The 18,764-nt window shown below is 44.7% G+C and overlaps 1 protein-coding gene across 6 annotated transcripts in view; it reads right to left on the bottom strand.

The window, feature by feature from the left end:
• Positions 1-2,252: 2,252 nt before the first annotated feature.
• IQSEC1 (IQ motif and Sec7 domain ArfGEF 1) overlaps positions 2,253-18,764 on the bottom strand; it is a 310,479-nt gene continuing 293,967 nt past the window's right edge. For all 6 annotated transcript variants that reach the window (XM_038772890.1, XM_038772895.1, XM_038772894.1 and 3 more), the window contains 4 exons: positions 12,424-12,585; positions 11,579-11,755; positions 4,243-4,292; positions 2,253-2,831 (listed from right to left, as the gene is read on the bottom strand). In XM_038772890.1, the coding sequence (XP_038628818.1) occupies positions 2,253-2,831; positions 4,243-4,292; positions 11,579-11,755; positions 12,424-12,585 (968 nt within the window). The remainder of the gene's footprint in view (positions 2,832-4,242; positions 4,293-11,578; positions 11,756-12,423; positions 12,586-18,764) is intronic.

Here is an 18,764-nt window from a genome sequence, read left to right as displayed (position 1 = left end):
AGTGTAGCCTCACACTATTAGCATTAGATGACATGCAAGACAGTTCTGCTTTCCCTTAAAGGAACACTATTCTTTAAACTGCAAGGAACAGAGTGCCTCAGGGAGCCCGTGGAAGCCCACCGTTAAGGTAGGCTGCAGAATTTAGGAGAGTCCATGATGCCAAAACCCCTCAGCCCAAACCAAATAAACATTTCACATGTTCTTTTTCTCTTGTGAAAGAGCAATTTGGAGAAGAAGCCACAGAAAGAAAAATTGCATGCTGGGGAAAAACAAAGACAGGCAGGTGGAAGTAATTCACTTTTCTAAAGGCTAAACTCTTATCTTGCTGTATTTGCTCTCTATGGAGATTAACAAAGTGCTTCATCTGCAGTTTTGCTGGTATTGTGATATTAATGGCATGGCAAAAAGAGGAAGGACAGAACAGCAAAAAAAAAAGACACAAAAATGACAGAAACCAAGAGCGTCTCAATCTAGGAGTTTTCACCTTTCTCATTCCTGCTGCCTCAGCACTGTCCTGCACCCCCTCCCCCACCATGTTGAACTGTCCTAAGAAGAGCAGAGGTTTCTGGATCTTGGTGTCATCTACCCGACCCCTTCACACAGGAACTTTTGGTCATCTTTTTAAAGGGGAGTTTGCACCTTGGTAGGTGCAGTTTGGAAGCTTTCTTGGTTATTTACTGTTAAGGTGTAAAGGACTTCCAGCTGAAGTGGCTCAAAATGCTGAAACTACAACATAGGCCTCATGTATGACTCAGGACAGAACCTGGAGGTACAGAATCTCGGATGGCTTTCAGCAGATGGCATCATTGCAAGACAGAAGCAACAGTTGCACAGCTCGATTTTACATGATGCCTTGCAGCTAAATTGGACTTATGGAAGGTAGGAGAGACTGAGCCCATACAGTGTTGTATATGTACTTGTAAATTATGAGGTCAGGTGGGTTAAAAAGGATGACACAGCTGTGTTGCCAGCGCACGGCTACATGGAATTATGGAGAAAGACCCACAACACCCTACATTACTAAAATGCTAAACTAAATGATCCAAGTTTAGAGAGGTTCGAGGACCTTAGGGATCCTATGACTTGGAAACAAAATGAGCAAGTTATGGTGTTAAGGAAACAAGGACGAATCTTGGTAGCTTTAATGTTGGAGATGAATGATTTTGCAATGTTGGGTATGCACCTCTCATGTAGCTCTATGAGGCCATTAATTCATATCCATATAAAATAATTGTGGATCATGTAAATTCACAGTTATCACAGCCTTTAAAGTGTCTAAGAATTTATGTAACCGATGCTTTAGGATAACCCAATGGTCATCCCATGTTGCTACTGTAGAGTTACTGCATCTTAACTAGTTTACTTACCTGAAATAACAGAGCAGTTATAATATTGATTACTTAGGATATTATTTTGTTAATAAAATAAGGATTTATACAAAGCAATATTGGACTCAAACAGTTAGATGCTATGTTACTTGGCACATTCATTAATGATTGCTTAGAGTTTTTTTTAGCAAGTCCCAAAGGACTTTTATTTTTATGAAAATACTGAAACATCTGAAATTTGTTTCTAGCATTTTAAGTTTTTGGTCTACTCTTTCACACACTATTCATCTACTTGTACTGTCTTCCTATCAAATAAGTGGAATTCCTTGTAAAGTCTATATTGCTAATTTTGTGGACTGAAAAGTTTGCTTTCCACACACACACACACACACACACACACACACCTACCTATACAGTATATATATATATATATATATTTATATATATTTATATTATATAAAGTTTACTTACGTACTTTCATCAACCATATCAGGTCTACTTATTTTTGCCCATTGTCAATAAAAGAGCAAGAATGGAACAATATCCTTTTTTTTTGGATCGCATGTCTCCTTTTCTACGTTGGATTTTTGAATGAATGTAAAATCAGCAAGAGATGTGATGGGATAGGGAGTTGAGGGCAGGTGGCAAGGCCAATGATAAAATTGACTAGCCAAAACCCAGCCTTTCTGCAAGTGGAAGTGAGGAAATCCCAGGATGACAGTGCTATTTGGGAAGGGCTTTGCTTCATCAATCACCAACTCTGTGAACTCATGGAAGTCAATTACACTGCCTGATTTCATGGGCTCAGAAATAAAGAAAAAAAATTTATATAGTTCCACCCTGGGACTTGTCTGCCGCTGCCTGCCTACCAGTATGCCTCTGGGCAACGTGTGTTTGAAACTACAGTTGCCAAGATGGCCCCCTCTAAACAATGGTGCTGATGCCACTGTGTTTGGGCTTGGTGCTGGTAGGAGGAGCAGCTTGCTGCCCGTGGTGATGCGTCCCATGCCCAGAGTGGGCAGGGTGCCCAGAGTGGGAGGTGGGCAGTGGAGGATGGGCATGTGGGGTGTGGGAATGTGGCACATAGGGGGTGTGTGAGGGGTGGCTCCCATGGGGGATGTGGTGGTACTGATGGGGGTGCTGGGGGTGCTGTGGTGGGTGATAATGGTGGTGGTGGTGGTATGGGGGTGGGTTCTGCTGCATGTGACAGTACTGGGAGTGGTGGGTGTGCACCTGGGCCTGGGTCTGCCCCTCAGCCGAGCTGGTGTGATGCCCGGAGGAGGGGTGTGGGGAATGCTGCTGATGGGCAATCACTGGAGGGTGAGGAAGAGGCTGTGGTGGGCCGGAGAGCACGTGGCCCTGGGGAGGTGGCTTTCCCCTTTTACTACCGAATAAGGAGCCTAAGAGGGAAGAAGAATTAGGCATAGTCTGGTGAGGGCGAGATGGACACTCTCGGGTTGATGTGGCTCTTCGGCGCATGTGAGGACTGCTAATGATGGACCCCTAAAAAGGAAATTCATAGAAATCAACATTAAAAGATCTTCAAGTATCACGGCAACAAAAGCATTGTAAAACTTCACAAACCAACCATCAAACTTCAGCTTAGCTGCCTGGCTATGGGAAGGTTCGGGCAAGAACAGCCTTGACCTACTGCTTTTCTCAAGCTACAGTGGGGACACTGGCAGCCCAGTTAGGACTTGGAGAGTGAGTCACCCTTAAAGACCTGACAGTCCCCTCATGATGTTTCCTCAGCAACTTTTCAATTAAAGTTCGGATAAACGGCTGAAACAGGAAACACACTCCTCAACTTTTTTTTTAAAGCTTGTGAATTTGTCACCCATTTAAACAAAAAAACCCCAAGCCATGAAATTACTTTCTGCTCCAGATGTAATATTAAAATGAACACAACAAAACTTGAATTGACTACTAGGATTTCAAAAGAACCCTCTCTCTGCTATTAGTGAGTTCATGATTCCAGAGTCCAGCTAAAAAGGGCCAAGCCCCTTCCAGTTTTCCTTGGATGATAAACTGGAAACCAATTCCTACACAAGCCCTAATGGTAGATGCCTTTTGCACTTTTCTTCTGACCTACTGCCCCGACTTTTCCTGCTGTTTAGCCTTTAATTGTCTATTTAATCTTTGGGGTTTTAAAGACAATTATGGGGCAGAGGAAAACCTGTGCTTGAGGGGGTGTGGGTGGTGGCAGGGGGAGGAAAAGAGAAAGGAAGGGAGGAATGTATCTAGATTTTAAACTGCAATCTACCTACGGCAAATCAAAAAAAGAAAATAAAAAAAACTGCAAGCTGAAGTTAAGACATGAACAGTATATTTAAATGGCTTGAAGATGAATGAAATCTCATGAAATCCACATTGAATTCATCTATCTTATTCATTTTCTCCTCCCATGTCCTGGCTATGAAATTCCATGGTGTCATGACTGCAGACATTGAGCAATTTAACTAGAAAGTAAGCAAGGCAAATGGCTGAGCATGGAGGTCAATAGTTCAGCTAAAATGTCAAAACAGCAAGAACGGTGGGTGAGTGTGCCGCAGCAACAAAGGCCTGGAAACCAGGACCAGACTGAAATGGCGGCAACAGGACATATGTTCGTTTAACCATGCTTGCAGAAACAGAGGGAACAAAGGTTAGCTGAAACCAAAAAGACAGAAACAAAACAACCCGGTGTTTCATCTAAAACAAGCCATTAAGTGGTGGTGTTTCTTTAAGCTTCATAAAATTACAGAGTGAGTAGCCTAGGCATGCATTTGATCTGAGGCAGGCAGGTTATAGATGTGTGTGTGTGTGTGTGTGTGTGTGTGTGTGTGTGTATCAGAGGAAGAGGAGGAGGAGCAAAATAAAGGTTGGAAAATGCACATCATCACATCCAGCTAGACATCAGTTGCTTCCTACTTACTTCCATATTGCTGTCTAGCGATCCTGCACTGCTGCGACGCCCACGCTTCCCTGCCCAGGACATGCAATACCATAGGTTAGAGACTGGAGACACGACCTGGCTGATCAATATCCTTTCTCTCAACCTGATCTACAACTGGAGCACCTCTAACTGCAACTAGAGGGCCCCGAGCTACACAGCACACGCAACAAGCTCAGCTAAGGTGGATGCTTTGAGCTGGAGGTCACTCAGACTAAGATCTTTGTGACTCTGCGTTGGGGAGGAGTTTCAACAGGGAAGCATTATGTCCATCCGAGTGCCAAAAAAAATCAAAATAAAAAAAAAGCCAAAAACCAAAAGCCACCCTGGCTTTCAGCACCGCCTTCCATATTCCAGTCCACCTAAAGACTGTTGGGAGGTTGGGAGCGGAGGGGAGGGCTGAGGAGAAGTCATTATGCTCAACACCACTAGGCTATCACCCTGTGAAGCTTCTCAAAAGGAAAGCAAAGCAATGCTTTTTAAAAAAAAAATTTTAAAAAGTAAAAAAACACCAAAAAACATTGGGTGCAAGTACTTTCCTCCAGGATAGGCAAAGGAGAGCAGATACCAATCCAGGTTGCCCTGGTTAGAGGGCTGGAGAGGAGTGAGGCAAGGGGTAGAAAGTTTATTTAAAAATCAATCAACAATTAACTCCTGCAAAAATACTGAACCTCAGTGGATTTCATAGTACCTTTGTTTTTTTGATGGTTAAAAGGAAACTAAACTTAATTTAAAAAAATTATTTCCAAAACTTGAAAGCGTCACCTTGACATTATGGCTCCATGTTGTTTGTTGAGTTGTGCAGTGTCATCTCAGAGGCAGGGTCAGAGCCTAAGCTGGCTTGTCACTCGAGAGGGGTTTTTAAATGGATGAAAATCTGGCAGGCTGGGTGGACATCATGGGGATGTGAGCAAGAGGCACAGAAATCCATTCTGCCGTTCATGTTGGGAAAGTCTATCAAAGACCAGCACCCTCCTCCCTAATTTTCTCCCCACCCCCACACCACACAGGGAATCTGCCAGGATTTCCTAAATCCCAAGGGTCCTCCTCTCTCTGTTCCCCTTCCCTAGAATTTCCTTTATTCTTTGTGGCAACTCTCCCTCCAGGGCAAGAATGCTGAGCATAACCACTTCCTCTGCCTCCTCCACCCACCTGCCACCAGAGAGAGCACAGCCAGTGCATGACAGGACAGGAGACCTGTTTTACCCTCCCCTTGCTCAGAGGTCACAGCCCCAAACTTCGAGCATCAACCCTTGGAGGGGAAGACTGCCTTGGCAACACTATTTGGGCCTGGAAAGGCTTTCATTATATCTTTTTCCAGCTGAGTGGGGAGTCCCTAAAACCATAATCTTGCATGGAGTGTCTTTAATCCCAGCCTCGTCCTCCACTTTCATTTCCAGCACTCTAACGGCATTCGATCTGCAGCCACGATCCATTCAAGAATACTGCATTCCTTTTTGTTGTTGTTGTTTAGCCCCACCTTGCCAAATCCAAGCAAGTTAGTTGGAGGCATTCAGGACTCTCAGTGAGACATCCTGAAATTGCCATTTCTCAGGCGAACTGAAATGGCCTCCTCTGCCCAGGAATCTCGACTGGAGGTGGGGTGCGGGGGAGAGGGTGAAATCTGTTGACTAAAGAGCAAGGAAAAAGGTATGGGTCAGCTTCCTCAGACCCTCTGCTAGTTTCCATGCTGAATTCAGAGGGGAAATGAGGGCACAGCTACCCCTTTTCCAGCTGGCAGGGAAGGACGGTCTCTTTTCGGGTACAAAAATGAACATCTAGAGCTTTTTTCTGAACTATTTAGACGCTGGAAAGTCTCTCGTCTCCTTAACTCCTCTCCCTATTGTGCAAGAGAGACAGGAAGTCCTGAGAATCCACCGAACCATCAGAAGCAGAGAAACCACCTGGGCCCTCCCTGCACTGTCTGAAGGACAGAGAACCGAAGCAGGAAAGGAAGGCCAACATCCTCACCCTGTATCCCCACTGATTCTTTCAGAGGGAGAATCAGAAGTAATAAAAACAACCAGCCACACCCTTGGGTCAATCCCTACAGAAAGAAAAGTGAATCTGGCCTCTTAGAACCAGAAGAGACCCGAGAAGAGAAGAGAGGCCCCAGAATCCATTTTTTGGCCAAATTGTGCTGTTGCTATGTTTCAGAAGACACCAGAATGGAACATTCCTTTTCCTGAATTATGATTGTTGTAGTAGGTTTAGAGAACTGGAGGGTTCTGGCTGATCATCTCTAGTCATAATGAAGGAAACTTGATAGTTCTGTTCCTCAATCCAGGTTATGGCAGGATATGTTTGTTCCTCAACATACCTTCCTCCTCTGAGGCTGAAGGATTTTTTTTTGATAAAATGGTATTTAACAATTAACTTCCCTTTCTTGCCTTCTTTTCTGGTTCCAATAATAATAATGATGATGGTAATAATGGTACTTGCTAAGCACTTACAATGTGTCATATGCTGTTCTAAGCATATACAAGATAAGCAGTTTGAACACAGTCCCTGTCCCACATTGAGCTCACAGTTGATTGCAAATAACAGACTGCAGTTGCTGGTGTTCTTTTTGGGAAGGATAATTCAGTAGTTACTGAATAAGCACAAACATAACCAGACACTTTCCTTCTCTTCACTGTACTGTGCATTCAAAAATGTTATGCTGCTAGCAGGGTAGTGAAAAGACTGGTTGGGACCATTAGTCCCTTCCACATTGAATACCAGCCACTGATTTGTGGGTATAGCTGCTTCTAAAGTCCAAAAGTCTTTGTGATCTTCCCTTTCACCCAACGGATGACGGCAGTTAAGTTGCCAAGTAGCCTGTCCACAAGGACTTGGTTGAGGTTTTTGCCAGCAATGATGTATAGAGACTGAGTCCCTTTAGATGTGTGGTGCTAGGTATGCTGTTTCTATGCTGATGGGTCCTATCAGCATGGATGCTAGTGATCCTATCACTCTAATGCTAAGTTTGGCTCATTGGTGAAACAGTTCAAGAAGTTGCTTGTGATGCCTGAGAGGTCTAGGTTTCAAAGACAGAAAAAGAGACATGACCACTATCTTCAAGACTTTGTAGAGATGGAAGTCATGTTGATGTCCTACTCCAACAGTCAGTGTAGTGAAGGACAAGCTGAGGTTAACCAGGCAGTCCAATTTCTTGTCTTTGAGGTGGGTAGGCGGACATGGACCAGGAAGAGACTTACTAATCAGTGGGCATGGGCAGCAGGTGGAGAGGAGGCTTGTTCATCGGCTGGGTTTCTGAACTGGCTTCTCTGATCTACCTATTAATGTATCACCGCAATGGTCTTTTTCCTTTAGCACACCCCAGAGTTCCTACTTAAGTTCTCTGAATACAAAGAAGGCTCAAATTTGGTCAATGAACAGAATGCTTCCTGGGTAGTAATAATAATAATGATGGCATTTGTTAAGCGCTTACTATGTGCAAAGCACTGTTCTAAGCGCTGGGGGGATACAATGGGATCAAGTTTTCCCACATGGGGCTCACAGTCTTAATCCTCATTTTTTACAGATGAGGTAACTGAGGCTCAGAGAAGTTAAGTGACTTGCCCAAGGTCACACAGCAGACATGTGGCAGAGCTGGGATTCGAACCCATGACCTCTGACTCCAAAGCCCAGGCTCTTTCCACTGAGCCACGCTGCTTACAACTCAATAATGCCATTAATGGAGAACAGTATGATGGCATGATAGTTACATGTTCAAAAACCTTCAGCATGGGGAACAAAAGCTTGGGCAGGAATTTGTTATTAACAACTGATAATAATTATGGTATTTTGTTTAGAACTTACTGTATGCCATGCACTGTTCTAAGTGGTACAGTAGAATCAAGTTAATCTGGCCAGAGTCCCTATCCCACCTGGGACTCACAACCTAAGCAAGAGGGAGAATAGGTATGGAATCCCCATTTTACAGTTGAGAAAACTGAAACAGAGAAGTTAAGTGACTTGTCCAAGGTCACACAGCAAGCAAGGGGCAGAACTGGGATTAGAACCCAGATTCTCCAAATCCCAGGCCCATGCTTTTTCCACTAGGTTATGCTGCTGTCCAATATACCTAGCCCTTCTTGAAAATTTCAACAAGTATATCTTCAAGGTCTGGTGGTTTTCAGTCTTCACAGCTTTGACTGTGAGGACAGTTGCTTCAAAATCTGGAGCAAAGTCTCCATTTTCTCCCTTTGGCAGGTTCTCTATGCTTCATGGGACCTTCTTTACTCTTTAGAGGTGCCATGATAAGTGGATTTATGTTGTATTGAATCTATTCACTCAGCATTTCACCAGTAATGAAGTATATTTATTAACTTGAACTATATGGCACCACAGAGATTCTTATAAGCATCTGTCAGGACCAGGAACTAGAACATGGCTTTGCAGGAAGTACAGGCAGATTTTTGATCTTTGGGTTAGTCCTTATCAGACTAGATTTGGTAGCAATCCATTACAAGTGTCCACAGTGTGGATGATCTACCTAGTAAATGGCATCTGGAGAATTGCCCAGTCACTGTTTACATTGTTGCATTGCCTTTATTAGAGCCAGATTCTTCCCTGATCCAAAGTGTAAAAGTCTCAAAAACCCCATGATTCTAGAGTTACCTACAAGGTCAGGATCTTCTCAGGCAGATAGACTCCTCCTTCCTGTTATGTCCAGATAACAAGCTTCAAATCCCTGACTCCCTTGCTCCCCATATCAATTACAAATCCACACTTAGAGCTTATTGCATACATCTTGCTATCTGCTAACAAGTCTACAGTAATACCTAAGAGTTGATAGTATCTGGCTCCTAGGGGTTCTTGATTTGAAATGTGACACATACTTATTTACCATTTATAGTTGGGGCATTCTTTATCCCACCTCCTTGGAAAGAACAAATTAGAATTCTTGGCCTGTGACCACACCAATACAGAATATGGTATAAGGCTGTGACCCAATTTTCCCCCCAATGACCTAAATGAAATGGGACTTGTGCCCCCACCGAATAAACCTCTCTGACCCCAGAGGTTTTGGCAGGGCCTAGGGAAGATGTTCCACTACTTGTTGGCCTTCAGCAAGTCACAGTCAGTGGGCTAAAGTCCAGGAATAGGAGCAGAGGGAGGAGAAGACTTTCTCCTTCATTGTACTGTTTTCACGCTGGTTTAGTTCAGAGGTCCGCACTTTAGGAAAAGAGTGATCAAAAGGGGAGCAGACAGGGATGGAATTATGTTGGTGCAGCTGGTAGGGACAGACACACACACACACTGCCCCCCCTACCCCCCCACAATCAAGCCACTGACTTTAGACTCCAGGCACATAGAAAGACCCCAGTCATACTTCTAGGTTCATATTATACACTCGGATTCTGAACCCAATGATTTAGTCATCCAGAGAAAGAGTGGAAGTGCGAATGTCTTCCAACAGCCCACTCTCCTTCCTCCACTGTGGCTACTCTTTAGGGGTCCCAAGCTACATCGTTCTGACCCCGGGACTAGAAGCACAACAATATAAGAGACCTGTCCACACTCACACTAGCAAGTCAGTGGAGAGAGAGGGTTGGTCTTGGTCTCTAAGTCCACACTATCTCTTTGAGCAACTGCTGGAGCAAAACCCCACAAACCAGAACCCATAATGATAATGCCCAGGAACAGGAAGGGGAGTTTGTCAAGTTAATCACACTGCACAACACCAAACAGAAGCTCCATAATCATCAAGGAGTGAAGAGCATTAAAATTAAGTTTAGGTCGGTTTACCAAATCCATTGATTAAACTCCTCATGTTTCATGGATTTTTGTTTTCTATGAAAAATAAAACACCTTTGGAAATGAGCATGCCAGGAGTGAGGCATGTGCTGCGGATATATGGAATGGCATCATGATCAAGAAGAATTTGTCTGGCTGATGGCACATGACCCTTTAACTGAGCTCAGGTACATGGCAATGTAGGAAAGACTGGAATGGCAAATTCTATGGGATGAACAGGGTTAAATCCGGGCTCATGTCCATTAGTCCATAGGCAGGCGACACCATTTTGTTGCCACTCGGGGGACAGAAGGTCATCTTAAGAAGAGCTCCGAAAATAAAGTAGTGTCGACAGAGCTCTCTCTCAAATCTTGTACTGAAGAATAATTGTGGATATTTGAGGATTTGTGGAGTAGCTCTCTGATAGTGAAGTAGGTGGGGCTTTAAGGGAATGGTGGACTAAGCCAAAAGTGAAAACAAACCAGTCTATACTATACTCCTAGGCGCTCAGTTCCCTAACATGCTTTATACGGTAGCAGAGTTAGAACCTCCACTCTGGTAGTTCAGGGAGAAGACATCTAAAGCTAGCTATTAAAGGTAGACAAAATATACAGTTATTTCAAAATTACAGCTACACTAATGGCACAGCAGTTACACAAAGGTAGAATTAGGCATCACAGGCAGCTAGCATTGTTTGGTTCTTTACTTTCCCCTCCCTCTCTGGCTCCTATTGCTCAGGAAAGAGAGTTTGCAACCTGGGAAGGGACAATCACCATTAGCCTGAATGGAAATTGCATACTCCACATCCTGGGCATGGATTACACCTTTATCCGATAAAGGCGGGAGGACCTGGGGATTCTATCACTTTCTGTAGACTAATGGTTGGTAGCAAACAAATGCAGAAACAAGAAGAGGGACATGCCAACCACTCTTTCCACTTAGAAGTACAGATTTCTTTAAGCCAAACACCACCTGTTTAATTTGGCGGAGTCTGAATCTCAGCCATAACAGTAGTAATAAAGGATTTCCCTGTCCTTCAGGCAAGAGTCCTTTGCCGAAGGCAACTCTGGCCAAAAGCCGGGAGTCCCCACAAAAAGGGATGCATCCATCACCTTGGGGGATACAAAGCTGTGGGAATTTAGTTTGGCTTCATACAATTTCATTCATCAGTGTAATATGAGGGTAATGCTTAAAACACAAAGTACAGAGGAAGCACAGGGATCTGGCCCTCTCCTCCCTATTGGTCCATTTAAAAAAAGTTTAAAATAAAAAGAAATAAAAAGACTAGAAGAAAGAAAAGAGGGCAAGCTGGGTTATTCCTAGAACCATTTTTCATCACTAGTCTTACAATTGGGTTCGGTATTCATTTTCCTTTCAAAGTGCAAACAGAAGCTGTATCTGTTTGGTGCTGCTTAATTTGAAGTCGAAAGAGGAAAGCCAAAAGACAACTTTTTAAAAAAAAATGCATAGAGCACACCCACACGCTTCCTGGGTTGCAGTTTTTCCATGAGCACAATGCATGCACAAACCAGCTGGATTTCTCAGGGTTTTGCATGCATTGGGCTAGGAAGGCAGGATTAAGCATGACTCTTACCCGCTTCAGAAAGGTCTCGGAGAGAGCTGCTGAGAGCACTCCTCTTCAGCCCTTCCCCAGTGGCGTAGCTGTCATCCAGGCAGGCCCGGTTCAGTGTCCCGTTGCCAGGCTCCTTCTTAAGACTGGAGCACTGGGACATGCTGGGCCGGACCACACCCTTCTGTTTCTCGAGTTCCGCTGGAACAGACAGAACCACTAAATGTTTCAGAATTTCTCACTTGGGGAATCCAAGCATAAAAGCCACCTGAATGCCTGAACTGACTGAGGGAGAGATATTCTACTTCCTGGAGGACACAAGGGCAACAGGATGGTGGGAGGAGGGGAGGGGAGGGGTGGATTTTATAGATTTAGAACAATCCTCTGTCCAGTTAGGCAACAGCTGCAGGGCAGGATGGAACTTCCAGAGAATCAGAGGGGGGCAGTGCAGTCCCCTCCAGAAGGGAGGGTGGGGGAGGCTAGTGGGTAGGACACAGCTATGGGATTCTGAAAACCTCCCAGCTCTGTTACACACTGGTTGCGTGCTCACTCTAGGCACCTATTTTTCAAATGGATTGAGAAATCCTAGGAATGTTGCTAAGCTGACAAATGAGTACGATGCCATGAATTCCGGTGGGGGAACAAAGGCGTGATGAGAGCACAAGGTGTTACTATTGTGCTGGACTCTCCTCCCTGTCTGGCCAGGGGATCTAGCTAATGCTTACTATTAATGGCAGGTATAGACCACGTAGATTGATTCTGTTGCATTGTACTCTCCCAAGTGCTTAATATAGTGCTCTGCACACAGTAAGATCCCAATAGATAGCATTGATTGATTGATTTATTGAGGTATGTACCTTTGTACTTACACTCTATTCTGTGCTTTTCCATCTCCTGAACTTCAGCAATAGATTCCCTCAAATCATCGGTGAATTTCTTTCTGTCCTGGGGGTTGGGGGCATTGAAATTTATTAACACTTTGATATCTGCTCCTGGAACAGCAGATGTGAGTCGGATGCCATTAGGGTAGTCTGAAAGAAAAGGGAGATAAGATGAAAACTCCATTTATGGCTTTGTTTCATTATTTCCCCTGTTCATCTTAAACAGCAAAAGAACCCTCTGAAGTAGCTTCTTAGCACCATATTCAGGACTGGAGACTGAGGGATCCATGGCTTTGCTTTGTTGATCAAAAATATTTTATGATTCAGAGAATTTTATCATCTTCAAACATTTCATTTTCCTAGATAGGAAGCAGTGTCCCTGAAGGACCATTAAGTAGCTCAAACCATCACAGACAAAGTTACAATCCTGTGATGACAGCAATACTAATCAAACACACTGCAGGAGTGGCCAGAGTCAAGAACAGAAGATCTAAATCAAACCACCTAAGGAAGTTTCCTGTGTTATTAGATCCCTTCCTCTCTCCTTCTCTACAATCTCCTATTTCCACATAGATTGTAGAGGAGGCAATGTGATGTAATGGAAAGAGAACAGACAGTCTGCATGTTGGAGGACATGGGTTCAAGTCTCAACTCTGCCACCTGACTGAAGTGTGACCTAGGGTAAGTCATTTAACTTTCTCAAGCCCCTGTTTCTCCCTCCTCTCCCCCACGTCTCTCCTCTGACCTCACAGTGGTGTTGTGAGGAAAAAATTAACCTAAATAATGTCAAAGTGCTTTGGCAATAAAAGCACTAAAACTGAACTAAGGAATGTCCTCCCAGCAGCTCAAGTTCAGCATGTCCAAAACTGAACTCATCTTCCCTCCCAAATCCTCTCTGCCATCTAACTTTCCGATCACCACCACCGCCATCCTTCCCATCTCTTGAGTCCATAACCTTGGCATTTAATCGTCCCTCTTTTTCAACTCCCACTCTGTCTGTTACCAAGTCCTATTGGTTCTGGTTTTTCCTCCACAACACCTCCAGAATTCAACCCTTCCCCTCCATCCAAACTACTACCATGCCGGTCTGAGCACTTGTCACATCCCATCTCAACCACCGCATCAGCCTCTTCACATTCTGCCCTGCCTTCATCCTCTCAGCTGCTGGGTCATTTTCCTAAAATGTATTTCTGTCTACATTTCTTCACTTCTCAAAAACTTCCCTGCCTGCATCAAGCAAGAACTTCTGACCATTGGCTTTAAAACAATCAGCTCTCTCCCCTCTACGTATCCTGTTCTCCCATACCACCCCAGATCACACATCTTTGTTCCTCTCAAGGTGACCTACTCATGGTGCCTTGCTCTGGTGTCACTTGCCACTGACCTCTTGGTCACCTTGAAGGAGCCTGGAACTCCTTCTCTCCACATCTGGCAGACCATTGTTCTTCCCATCCTCTAAGCCCTTCTAAAATTTTCTCTCCTCTAGGAGGCCTTCTCCAATTCACGTCTTATCTCCCCACCATATGTCCCCCTTAACTTCCACTGGAGCACTTTTGCATCACCTATCCCATAGTACATATCTTTATGCTATTACTACTACCTCCTCTCTGTAATTTACTTTAGTGTCTGCCCCTCTTAACAGTATGTTGCTTCAGGGCAGGGATCATGGCTACTAATTCTACTGTACTCTCTCAGGCACTTAGGACAATGTTCTGGACACAGGAGGCACTCAAATACTACTGATTGATGCTATTCTCAGTTTCACCTGATTTCAGTAACTGAATTCTAACCTTACTGAAATGACAGGTCACACGCTTCTCCACGATTCCCTGGCTTTGGGCCCCTCATTCTACTTCTCTCCAAGTAACGTAAATCGATTTATGAAATCAATTTACGGACACACCTACGCACTTAAATGGCAATAGAGCCAAACAGCCCAAGTGAAGAGTCAAGCGGCCCTGTAGGAATCATGGGGTTATACAATTAGGCATGCCAGCCGGAAAACCCAGATTCTGACCTTCCCCAGAGGACAGGGAAATCAAGGCTCAAGATCTGGTCTTACATATGGAAGAGCAAAAATAGGAGGTCTGTAGGTAGGGGGAAGGAGGGAAGGGAGATGCTTAGTTCAGTGCTGTGACTATCCTGAAGCCTGATTTCTGCTTCCTCTCAAACGAAACTAAACCACCACCTCAGGAAAGGCATATGTTTCAATTTACAGAGTGCAGCCTAGGATGGTTCTACCTGTGGCCTGACAGTTCGCTTGTGAATAAGCAATGAGCTAGTTTGCTTAGAGGTAGCTGATGATTCCTACTCCACTAAGCCTCCTTCTTTCCAGTCCAACATAAATATTTAGACCCCAGAAGGGGTGGGGTTTCCATCTACTGAGCCACAAAGGGACACTTCTACATCATACTCTTAGCAGAGCCCATGGTCTTGATAGAGCAATAAATTGTCATGCTCATTAATTACTGTCTGTAGGCCAGCTGCACGTTGGGCTCAGGGCACCCAACAGTTAGTCATTTGACTGACAGCCAGATGAACTTAGACACTCAGATACAGAAATCTAAACTGACTGCAGATTGGCGTTATTCATTCACCATCATTCCTTCACCCAGTAATATTGTGCCAGGACACAGCACTGGAAATAACAAGACACTGTCTCCTCTCTCAAGAGCGTCACAAGCTAATGGAGGATACGACATTAACAAAAAATAGGAAATGGATTGTAAATGGGATTTTTTTTAGGTGCAAGGACAGAAATACACACCTTATCCATAATTTAAAGGTAAATTTGGGAGTACTAGGAGCTAGAAAGTCTGGGATACTAAGACTCAGGAAGAATCAAGGAGATCATGGGCTCTTAGTAGCTCTTTGGAGAAGGGGAGGTGCAACAGCTTTCCTGGCTGGAGAAACAGCATGAGGAGTGGCTGGGTGGCAGGGGACAAATGTGAAGGAGAGTGAGCAGGTTGGCTGATCAAGAACAGCCTGCCTGAGCAGGTTTGAAGTGGGAAAAGAGATAATGGAGGCTGGTATGGAGTCTTGAAGCCTAGGATTAGGAATTTTACTTTCCCTGTGAGAGGCTGGGAGATGAGCAAGGAGACAATTGCAGCAATTTAAGCACCAGATAGTACCAGTGCTTAATTTGTACTGGGACAGGAGCACACTGGGATCTACTTCCTGGAGGTGGGAGAGGGAGGGTGAGGTTTGAGGAACAGAATTGGCTGCCGCCCCTCCCACATAATTGTGGGGTTCCTGGCTGCCCCAATCCACTTTCCTAGAATTCTCCCCTATAGGCATTCAGCTTCAGAATAGGTCTCTGGTTCTATAAGCCATTAAAAAAGTAAAATTAAATAAAATTTAAAAAAAATCAAAGCACTGGGTGGTTCTTGGGCCAACTCCTCTACATGGTTTGCTTCACCCTTGGAAGAATTAAAATCATTAGTTTGCTTAAGCTGCTTTGCTGTAGATATTGGTTAGATCTTTTTTAAAAATAAAGGGGATATATTCTCTAGAAGTTTGCTCTGCCCTACTGTCATTTCAGTCTGCTAAGCCTCCGGAGGTACAAGCTGTGAATGGCATTCTTAAAAGAAACATTGAAGAGTTTTGCTTTAACACACTTGGAATTGTCTTTCTGTCCTTCTCCAATGACCTCGGGCTCACACAGGGAGCAGCACCCTCATCTGTTATCAGGTACTAGAGGAAGAAATCCTATGGGGGAACTGCTCACTGCTCTCCCACCTCGAGGTCAAGTGGATGGCCTATGCTTTTGAGTCTTGGCCTATGGTACCATCTCTGATGAGAAATGGGAAATAAGAACCGCTGCAGACCACCAGATTAGAGAGCCAGATATTAGGGAACTTTTTGGGGAGTGGTATGGGAAAACATCTAGGAGCTGAGAGTGGAGAAAAGACCATTCTGCAGGCTGGTGGACCAAGCAGCCATGACTTCTTTCTCTGTATGCAATCCTATGGGGAACAAAATCAGGGGACAGTCTGGGGACTCCTGGGGTTCCAGATCTCACTCGAGAAGCTCGAGATCTGTAAAGCCACTTCCTGGCAAAGTGAGAGGGCAGTAGCTATTTCTTCACCCACTGTGTGACTTATTTAATAATAATAATTATTATTATTATTAATAATAATAATTATGGTATTTGTTAAACGCTTATTATGTGCCAAGCACCGTTCTAAGTGCTGGGGTAGATACAAGGTAATCAAGTTGTCCCACATGGGGCTCACAGTCTTAATCCCCATTTTACAGATGAGGTAACAGGCACAGACAAATTAAGTGGCTTGCTCAAGGTCACACAGCAGGCAAGTGGTGGAGGCAAGATTAGAACCCACATCCTCTGACTCCCAAGCCCATACTCTTTCCACTAAGCCACGTTGCTCCAGGGGGCTGGGAGGGTGCTCCCATCCTAGCATCAAAGAGTTCCTCACCTGCAAACACCAAGCTGGCACAAACATCTGCAGAGGGAATATGCTAACCAAAGGCATGATAAGTTGTTTATATCTCAGCAGGAACATCAATCCTCCCAGCTAGATACTCCTTCAAGCAATGCCATCTGGGATGTGTAAATTCTATTCCCCACCCATTCCCACCAAGGTCAGCATGTTCTAGACATCACTTAACTTGTACTAGCTAAATAAATAAATGAGCGTGATGGCCCCCGGAGAGACACATGCCTCCAAACCATGCACTCATGCAAAATCCTAGGGTCAGGGAAGTGGGCCTGTCAGACAGTTCTTAGGAAGAAAGGGTCCAGGCTCTGTATGGCTCCAAAATGATCAGACCCTTAGGAGACCAAAGCAAACTGAATTTGTTTGAGATCAACCAAGGGTGAGGAACAGTAAAATTCAATAACCTTAGGAGTGGCTGTCAGGGATACTGACTTTTCTCTTCAACAACAACAACAACAACAACAAGAAAAAGAATAAGAGTAGTGGTTGAGCACTTACTATGTGCCAAGCACTATACTAAGCTCTGGGGTGGATATAAGATAATCAGCTCAGATACAGTCCCTGTCTCAGATGGGGCTCTCAGTCTAAAGGCTCTCCTCACTGACTTTTCCTCACCACCTCAGCGGGGCCCTGGATCCCAAAGAGGGCCAGCACTCTGGCAAGAGCCACTGAGGATTTTCAATTCCTGAACTCCAGAAAGACTGAACTCCTTATCTTCTCTCCCATACCTTGCCCTCTCCCTGACTTTCCCATCACTGTAGATGGCACTACCATCCTTCCTGTCTCATAAGCCCGCAACCTTGGTGTCATCCTCTACTCCACTCTCTTGTTCACCCCTCACATCCAATCTGTCACCAAAACCCGCCAGTCTTACCTCCATAACATCACCAAGATCCGCCCTTTCCTCTCCATCCAAACCACTACCTTGCTGGTTCAATCTCTCATCCTATCCCGACTGGATTACTGCATCAGCCTCCTCTCTGATCTCCCATCCTCCTGTCTCCCCCCACTTCAGTCTATACCTCACGCTGCTGCCCAGATTATCTTTGTGCAGAAACGCTCTGGGCATGTTACTCCCCTCCTCAAAAATCTCCAGTGGCTGCCTGTCAACCTACGCATCAAGCAAACACTCCTCACTCTCGGCTTCAAGGCTCTCCATCACCTCGCCCCCTCCTACCTCACCTCCCTTCTCTCCTTCTACAGCCCAGCCCGCACCCTCCGCTCCTCTGCCACTAACCTCCCCATTGTACCTCGTTCTCACCTGTCCCACCATCAACCCCCGGCCCACGTCCTCCCTCTGGCCTGGAATGCCCTCCCTCCACACATCCGCCAAGTTAGCTCTCTTCATCACTTCAAAGCCCTACTGAGAGCTCATCTCCTCCAAGTGGCCTTCCCAGACTGAACCCCCTTTTTCCTCTCCTCCTCCCCATCCACCCTGCTCTACTTCTTTCCCCTCCCCACAGCACCTGTATATATGTTTGTACAGATTTATTACTCTATTTATTTTACTTGTACATATTTACTATTCTATTTATTTTGTTAATGATGTGCATCTAGCTTTAATTCTATTTGTTCTGACGACTTGACACCCTTCTAGACTGTGAGCCCATTGTTGGGTAGGGACCGTCTCTATATGTTGCCAACTTGTACTTCCCAAGCGCTTAGTACAGTGCTCTGCACACAGTAAGTGCTCAATAAATACAATTGAATGAATGAATTACAATCAGATAGGTTAACAGCAGCACAGAGGCAGAGAGACAGTATCAGAACAAGCACAACATTTAGCTCAATGCAAGACTGAATCTCACAGACTTATGTGGTAAGGTCAGTGAACTGAACTTTATCCAAAACTCCTCACACTGTCAGATACTT

This window comes from Tachyglossus aculeatus, chromosome X1, assembly GCF_015852505.1.
Source record: "Tachyglossus aculeatus isolate mTacAcu1 chromosome X1, mTacAcu1.pri, whole genome shotgun sequence".
In the NCBI taxonomy this organism is placed as follows: domain Eukaryota; kingdom Metazoa; phylum Chordata; class Mammalia; order Monotremata; family Tachyglossidae; genus Tachyglossus; species Tachyglossus aculeatus.
This window is presented reverse-complemented; position numbering and strand designations above follow the sequence as displayed.